The 9,371-nt window shown below is 36.8% G+C and overlaps 1 protein-coding gene across 1 annotated transcript in view; it reads left to right on the top strand.

The window, feature by feature from the left end:
* Positions 1-7,569, top strand: part of Akr1d1 (aldo-keto reductase family 1 member D1) — a 126,674-nt gene extending 119,105 nt beyond the window's left edge. Inside the window, exons 8-9 of the mRNA XM_004629051.2 lie at positions 5,083-5,165; positions 6,630-7,569. Of these exons, the coding sequence (XP_004629108.1) occupies positions 5,083-5,165; positions 6,630-6,672 (126 nt within the window). The 3' untranslated portion in view covers positions 6,673-7,569. The remainder of the gene's footprint in view (positions 1-5,082; positions 5,166-6,629) is intronic.
* Positions 7,570-9,371: the final 1,802 nt, after the last annotated feature.

Below are 9,371 nucleotides of genomic sequence, written 5' to 3'. Positions count from 1 at the left end.
CAAGGAATACAATTCAGAGAATTAAAAAAACAAAAAGCTGATTTTTTGAAAGATTAAATAAAATAGATAATCCCCTAGCTAACCTCATCAAAAAGAGGAAATAAAAAATTCAAATACAAGCAATAAGGAGTGAAAAGGGTGTAATTACCACAGGCCCAGTGGAAATTCAGATTATCAGTAGCTACTTTGAGAATCTTTACTTTCACAGAATTAAAGAAACAGGTGAAATGGACAGATTTCTAGAAAAGTAAAAATTACCACAACTGAATCAACAAGATAAAACCACTCTCACTAGCCCAATAATGGCCAATGAAATTCAAGATGTAATTAAAAACCTATGAACAAAGAAAAGCCCAGGTCTAGATGGATTCACAGCTGAATTCTACAAGACATTTACAGAAGATGTAGTTCCTATACTCCTCACAATCTTCAATGAAATTGAAAAGCAATCCTCCCAAAATGAGTCCTGGAGACATGCATTATACTGATACCACAAACAGGGAAAAACACAACTAAAAAAGAGAACTATAGGCCAATCTCCCTCATGAACATAGATGCCAAAGTCCTCAATAAAATCCTCACAAATAGAATACGGCAAATCACCAAGAATATCATACACAATGACATGTCCAATTCTCCCCAGGGATTCAAGGAGGGTTTATTATTCAAAAATCTATAAATGTAATACACTATATCAATAGAGGAAAAACTAAAAACCACATGGTCATCTCAACTGATGCAGAAAAGGCTTTTGACAAAGTCTAACACTCATTCATGTTCAAAGTCCTACAGAAAATTGGAACAGACGGCCTCTACTTCAATCTGGTAAAAGCCATTTATGAAAACCCAATGGCTAACATAATTCTAAATGGGGGAAAACTATATAGATCATAAGATGATGAAGCCCTTACGCACTCACTCAGTCCCCCTATCTTTGACAAAATGGCCAAACATACTCAATGGAAGAAAGATAGCCTCTTTGACAAGTGGTGCTGGAAAAACTGGCTTTCTACATGCCAAAAAATCAAACTTGACCCAGGTCTATCACCATGCACTAAGCTAAAGTCAAAATGGATTAAAGATCTAAACATTAAAACAGAAACACTAAATCTCTTGGAAGAAAAAGTAGGAGGAACTCTTGAAGACATAGGGGTAGGCAAAGAGTTCATGAACAGAAATCAAATTGCATGGGGAACATTTGAAAGAATTGACAACTGGGACCTGCTCTTATTGAGAAGTTTTGGCATATCAAAAGAAATTATCAACAAAGTGAAAAGACAGCTCACAAATTTGCAAAATATCTTGACAAATAAGTACTCAGACATAGGTCTGCTCTCTAGAATTTATAAAGAACTAAAAAACACTAGGGCCCCAAAACTTAAAGACCAAATCCAGAAATGGGCATCCGAGATGAACACACACTTCTCAGACGATGAAATTAAAGAAGCAAATAAGTATATGAAAAAATGCTCCACATCACTAGTGATCTCCGAAATGCAAATTAAAACAACATTGAGATATCTCACCCCAGAAAGAATGGCTATCATAAACAAATTAACCAAAAAAAAAAATGTTGGATAGGATGTGGGAAAAAAGGAACCCTTCTCCACTGCTGGTGGGAATGTAGGCTGGTGCAACCCTTATGGAAATCAGTGTGGAGAATCCTTGAAAAACTCGAACTGGAAATCCCATTCAAATTAGCTGTTCCTCTTCTGGGAATTTTTCCAGAAGAACTGAAGACAACTTATTGTAGTGATATACGTGTGACTATGTTTATTGCAGCACAATTTGTGATAGCCAAATCTTGGAAACAACCAAGATGCCCATCACCTGAGCAATGGATGAAAAAGATCTATCCAAAACACCATGTGGAATTTTTACACAATGGAGTATTTTTCAGTATAAAGAATGGTAAACTCGAATCCTTTATATTGAAGTGGATGCAACTTGAAAATATACTGATAAGCGCAATGTATCAGACAAACATTTTAAATGTTATATAATTTTTCTAGTATAAGACCTCAAAAGACAAAATACACGTGGAAAGGTATAATACAATTGAAAGGAAAGCAAGAACTTGAGGACTAAACAATGAAGAGAGAGCAAGGAGAAGAGCTAGGAAACCTGACAGTGGCAAGCCATACAGTTATATGTAGAAGATGAGTTGGGCAATGATCATGAGAATCTTCAGAAGATTTTCAAATCTAGCAGTTATTTGGAGGTATTCTCACCCTGACTAACCGTATATGCTGACACCTGTAAACTAAGCAACTCCACTGAAGATGGCAATTTGTAATAGTAGGTTCATGCTTGGAGTGCCTGTCATTCTAGTCCTCTGAATAAATGCTACTTATGACACATCAGTTGCTGCTATGCTGTGTCTCAGGTAGATGATTGTTTAAAAGGAAAGAGGTGGTGAATGAAGGCAGGAGACAGGAAAAGGAGTGTTGCAGGACTGTCCTGCAACAATGTTGTATATGATTCAATTTCTGGACTTATGTGTAAACATATATAATTCTTTATTCCTATTTTCTAAATATATTTTAATTTTTTTTTCATATTCTGTAGGGACTTAAAGTTTAACATATCAATACTTGATGAAAAATACCTGCTCCATGTTATGCCTAAAATGTTTGACATTCAGAGAATAGGTGAGGTTAAGCTCAACAGCCTAGGTTATATGGTAATGAAAAGCTTCTCTCCTGGAGGGTTAACAACCTAAGTTTGCAGACCAAAAATTATAGAAAAAGGAGGGCCACAAAGAAATCCAACATTTTGGCCCTAGTCTCCCAAGGTCAGTTAAGACTCAGGACATATGAGAACTTGTACTCTACCATCATGTAACTCAGTTGTGTCCCAAATTTTCTGATCAAGGAGATTATGGGACCAAAGAGGAAAGTGATTGATGATGTGGAGTGTGCCTAAGGACAGTCACATGGGGAGAAATCTTTCTCTCAGGTTTTCAGAGAGAGTACATTGGCCAAGCAATGGTCGTGACTCATCCACATGTCTGACACTGATCTACAATCAGATAGATCCTACAAAGGATCTACAATCTGAGGTACAGGGTCTCAGGATAAATCCTGAGGGGATTTGACTGACCTTATTAGATTGAAAAGCTACAATTCTTGTTACATAGGTCTTGCTTTGTCATAGACTTGACCATCCAGCAGAAAAGTGTAAAAACAAAGTACAAAAAATAAAGCCATATTGTTTTGTTGGGCTGTAGGGGACTCAGGTCAACAACTTCTGACTTTGCCAGTCAAGTCAAAGACCCAATACTATTATGAACTACTGGACTATTTTGGAATATTTTGCTGAGTTCACACACTTATAATATTTAAATGATAGAACTTAACAAAAAAAGGGGGATACAGATGAATGACAATTTTGCATCTGTGTATTCAAAATGCTTAGGATAGGTATATAGCTACATTCTCTTAATTCAAGGAATAGAGGGATTTGTTCTAATAGCGTTTGTAAATAGGACATCATGTCTGCATCTTGTACAACAAATAACCACTAGGAAGGCAGTATGCAATGTGTTAATTATTGGAACTGTCTTACCAATTTGATTTGAAACTGTCTCATTGCTATTTCTCAATAAAATTATGGGAAAAAAGAATACGATGAAGAGAGTGTTCAGAAATTATCCATAGAACAATTAGTAATCATATTGCATCATTCATGTTCATCTGTGTTCTGAACAGTGAGTTAAGTGAATTGTCTGTCTATATATTTTGATAGAAAAGGTCAACAATATCACTACTCAAGTTATGTAATAAAGAAAGCTACAGAATAATAAAGATATGTGCTAAGAGCATCTCTCTTCCAAATATATTTAGTACTTCGGAGGAATATCTGGAAAGGGAAATAAGGCAGGGATAGCAAATAATTAGAGGAACTCTCCTCATTTATTCTATTATTTGCCTATTATTTCTGTACTGTTTTACTTCTTTATAACAAGCATATATAATGGTACCACACTTCATGACTTAATTTGCTTTATTATTTCAAGGAAAGACAGCCACATTTATATTCATTCTCAGAAGATGATGGAGGTTGTTTCTCACTTGATGTGGGGTTTGTAAAATGGATTCAAAATTTTATCAAAAGGTCTTGTTTGACAGTGAAGTTGTGATCAAAAGCATTCATGTACTGAGATATTGCTTTACTTATGAACTATTTGTATAATTTTTTTTCAGTACCAAGGATCAAACTCAGGACCTTGCACTTGCCAGGCAGACACTTATGTTCCTGAACTATATCCCCAGCCCTACTTGTATAATTAAAATTTATAAATCATTAATTGTATTAAAGAGAAGTTAAGGTATAGAAAGATAGTAAAGTAAGAGAAGAATTATAAACAGATAAACTAAATATAAAAAATATATTAAAATGCTAATGAAGGCCACAGAATAAAATCATATTGTGTACAGAATATAAAAACTAAGGAAAACAAGTTTACAATAAGAAAGTAAGAGACATTAAAAATGATGAGTGAAAGGATTTCATGGATAATACAAAGCAAATTAAACATTAAAAACAAACAAATTTAGTGGACGACCAAATAGCTCAGCAGATTAAAGCATCTGCAAGCAGGCACAGGGGGCAGGAGTTCAATCTCCAAGCCTACCATGGGGGGCCCGCCCCCAGGGTGGGCTGAGACAGCGATTGAGACTTGGCGTGGTGGTGCACACCTGTAATCCCAGCTCTTGGGAGGCTGTAAGCAGAAATATTTTTAAAAACAGAACTATATAATAGTAGGTAGGCCAAAATTAAATCTTCAGCATCCTATGTGAAAATAATAAGAACTCTTTACCTTCAAAGTTTCAGATTTCCTAAACACGTTTCAGAATATTCGAAATTTTATTCAAGATGTTCCCACCAGAATTGTATCGAATATAAAGGGAAAAATACAGTGTTCAACTCCACATTGGTGGGTGGCCCCCATCACTAGCCCAACTTTCCTCAGACATCTACAGAGATGACCACCCACTTTTGAAAGGCTTTCACTGTTGAGTCCCGTGTGGTCCCAGTTTTAGGTTCAAATTTGTTCTGTCTTTTATTTCCATTATTTAGATCTTTGATTTTTCTCTCACTGAAGAGGAAATGGCCAACATTGAAGCCTTAAATAAAAATATCCGCTATGTGGACATGTTTATGTAAGTTCTGGAAGATCACTGATTGGGTGTTGCCCTGTGGTATTAGATTGTCAAATGTCAACCATCCAGGATGCTACATAGGAACCTGATCTATGTTCATGGGAGGTTCCAGGATAAAGGGGGGGAGCACATTATGAATATTAGCTATGCTTGAGTATAACATACCTTGTAGAGGAACCTACACAACACTTCTGCATGAGAAAGTCTAACATTTATGACATACTGTCACTGAGATTAAGGCACAGCAGACTAAAAACCCTAAAGAGAACTAACTTGTATATCATAAATATCAAAGTAACATTTTTTTTTCCTAAAATTCAAAGTGATGCACAAAAATTAGAGCAAATTTATGAAAAAATATTTCTTGGAGAGAGGTATGATAATTCAGAAAGAACACCAGGTAGGGAAAGATGAACCTAGCATTACAAATACTTTCTTGCCTGTAAGATGAAAAGCTTCTATTTGCCCTACTACCTGATTTTTCAGAGCAGAATTTTGTACTTATTCAAGATGTGGCCACATTCAGCTAACCAACTGAAGTATCCTTTCATTCTCTAAATATTTCAGTACTTTGAAAAATAAAATAATATTAAACTAAGGCTTTATCTCAGAGGTAGAATGCTTGCCTAGCATGTGTGAGGTTCTAATATAGTTTATACACACACATACAAATATATATTTATATACAATACATATTTTTTTCTTAATCAATGTCCATTCATCTCTCCAATTCACTAAATCACTTCTATAGATTTTTTTGTAATCTCTTCAAGAAGGAATTTAGCAAAAGCTTATGAAAATTATACATAGAAGACTCGGGAAATATCTCAGAGGTCTAAGCAGCTGCCTAGCAAACACAAGAACCGGAGTTCAATCCCCAGTACCACATTCTGTGTCAGCCCCAGAATCCCTGATGCATCATGCCAGCCATCAAAACTGGGTGTGGTGGCACAGGACTGTAATCCCAGCACTGCGGAGACTGAAACAAGAGGATCACTACCAGTCAGAACTGTGTAGCAAGACCTTGTATCAAATAATTTTTTTAATTATCCATGGAGTTCGGACATGTATCTTATTGATCTGTTTCTATGGTTGCAATACACATGCTCCAGACTTTTCTATGCTTTTTGTCCATTGTTACGTAAAAGATAAAGTTAGCATTGCCATCATCACAAGTAACATTACCTTACACACAAAGTTAGGGAGGCGAGACTCACATCCTTTGTTTTTGTTCTAGGTGAAGTGTTGGTGTGTGCTACAGCCAACCCTTACATACCCTACCACATGCACTCACATCTAAGGTTCTCTCCAGAGCTACAGAAACACAGGGGAAGAGGGGATAGTGATGGAGAATCAAAGCTCAAATGAGTGAGAGGTGAATGTGGTCAGTGAAGTGATCGAAGATGCTAATAACATTGCAACTGTGCCATACATGGAGTGAACTGATTCCTTTTCTCTTGGCAGGTGGACTGATCACCCTGATTACCCATTTTTTGATGAATATTGACTTCAGAGAGCTCAACTACTTTCCTCTTTAGGTCAAGACAGCATGCTGGGTAGTTCCCACAGAAGAAAATCTAAACAGATTTTACTACCTCTAGAGGATTTAGTAATAGGAACATGTCACACTTAACATCTGTGTAGTTCAAGTGTGCTACATTTTAAAGAACAAAACATTTGAATGTAGTGAAATAACTTTTCAGAAATTACAGACTGATTTTTTTACACTTATGTTTTCTTCCATTGACTATAGACAAAATCACATTAAAGTTTACAAAATACTTCAAAAACAGTTTATAAATTCAAATAACTCATAAATATAGGTACCGTTGTTGAGAGTCTGAGTTCTTCAGCTCTTGAAAAGACAACAAAGGGCATAGGGTTGGCATGCACCCGGTGCCTGTGGAGGACTTAATGATTTGTGTCAATGAATGCAATACTGGAATAGCCAAAATAAGATCTCTACTTGCATTATTAATGAGTAAGTGATTTGCAATGCCATAAGTAGAGAAAGAGGGCAAAGTATCTAGAAGTATTTTTACAAGGGAGCTAATTAAACACAAAATGGTCAGCAAAGATACAATGAATGTCATTCCTAAGAACTAAGTTGTTCAGTTAAAGCCTTGGGCCATATCAAATAGTTATTCTAAGTGTGCCATTTATAGTGGAGGAAACTTCAACTATATACTGTTAGTTTTGACCATTATGATGCTGAAGACTGACTCACAAAAATGTGCCTTACAAGTATCCCATGCCTGTGTGACCAACTCTAATGAAAAAAATTGAGCCTCAATCATTATTGGGATAAGTAAACACTGCCTGAACAACTCTACCAGAAGAAAATAACCAAATGTGTGCCTGGTTTCCTTCTTTGACTCTACCTTATGCTCCTTTAAGTGTAGCTATTTTTTTTTAATGGAATAAGGTTTTTTGTTTGTTTGTTTGTTTTGTTTTTGGTTCCTCGAATGCCTTCACAGCACTTTTGGCCAGTGGGAGAGTTGTGAGGTTCGAACTCCAGCAACCTGAGGCTGACAGCTTTGCCAAAGCAGCCACTTAAAGGACTGAGCTAGAGCCAGGCCCCCCTAGTGTAGCTAATTTTAACCTGTATCATTTTACTATAACAATAACTATGAATGTAACAGCTTTCTTAATTTTGTAACTCCTTCCAATAAACCATTGAATCTGTGCACAATCCTTGAGACTCCTTACTATAAATACTTAAAATCAAACAAAATGCAAAGATCGGGCTAGGGAGATAGCTCAGTTGCATAAGTGCCTGCCTGGCAAGTGTAAGGTCATGAATTTGATCCTCAGGACCAAAAAGAAAAACAATGCAAGGACTTCCCTGAGAATAAGATAGTCCTTGAAGAAGCCTGTGACACCAGCAGTCTCCAAATTTTTTGGCATCAGAGATTGGTTATTTGGAAGACTAATTTTTCATAAACAGAATGGTGGTTTGGGGGTGGTTTAAGCACATTAAGATTGTTATGTGCTTATCTGACCACAGTGCAATGAAACTGAAATAAATGACAAAAGAAATCAGAAAAAAACTCTAAATACATGGAAATTAAACAACACCCTACTCAGCAATTTTGGGCTACGATATAAGATAGTATCTCTGCTGAGATCATAAGACTCAGATAAGTAGATAGATAGATGGATGGATAGATAGATAGATAGATAGACAGATACACACACACACACACACACACACACACACACACTCCCTGCAGTAAAGATGCTAGCTTTCCAAACATCAAGTTGTCTGTTGAAACACTAATTGGAGAGACAGTGCCTGATGCAAGAGTGATTTTTCCTTCTTTACAAGCCATGCCTGCCAAGTTTTTCTTCCCATGCACTCTGCCATGACTTACACACATCTCTCTGATTGTACGGTAGCATAAAAGCATGGTCACTCTAACTTATGGCTCTTTGTCCTATGGAAAGCAATCAGTTATCCCAGAGCCCCAGGAGCTCTCTCTCTCTCTCTCTCTCTCTCTCTCTCTCTCTCTCTCTCTCTCCATCCACATACCACACTGGTAGGTGAAAGACTGAAACTTCTATGGGTGTTTCAATATCCTTTCAAGTGAAAAATTCAGTCCATTGATCATGTCACATGAATAAGCTAGTTTTGTAACCCATCCAGTGTTACTAGTGGTGACTGCTTTTTAGAAAGCTCTACAGTGGTCCTTGTAATTGAAAAACTCTGACCAGCAATCTACCTCTACAAAGCCTAACATCTGTATATAAGTGAAGACTTGTGTACTCTATGTTCATCTTCTCACAAACCTGCTTGAAAAGGTGTGAGTTAAAAGCAGGTACTATAATGTGATGGATAAGTTTAATCACACTTTGCAAATATTAAGTTCAGGCAACAGTGTTGAGCTGACTAGAATTTCTGTCTGGGTTACATAGAACATAAACACATTCAAAACCAACCTCTTGGGTTGGCCAGATAGCTCAGTGAACTAAAGCACCTGTTTAGTCAGGCTGAGCAACTGGGGTTCAATACCCACGGTGTGGTGCTGGCCCCACCCTCAGGGCGCTGAGCCAGTGACTGAAACTAGGCATGGTGGCTTACACTTGTAATCCCAGCACTTTGGAGGTTGAAAATAGGAGGATCACTAGGAGTCCGATCTGTGTAGTGAGATCCTGTAGGCCCCATAATAAATACATCTTTTAAAAAAAAAATCAACCTCCTTTGTC

Source organism: Octodon degus, unplaced genomic scaffold (genome assembly GCF_000260255.1).
Source record: "Octodon degus isolate 3935 unplaced genomic scaffold, OctDeg1.0 scaffold00027, whole genome shotgun sequence".
Lineage (NCBI taxonomy): Eukaryota > Metazoa > Chordata > Mammalia > Rodentia > Octodontidae > Octodon > Octodon degus.
This window is presented reverse-complemented; position numbering and strand designations above follow the sequence as displayed.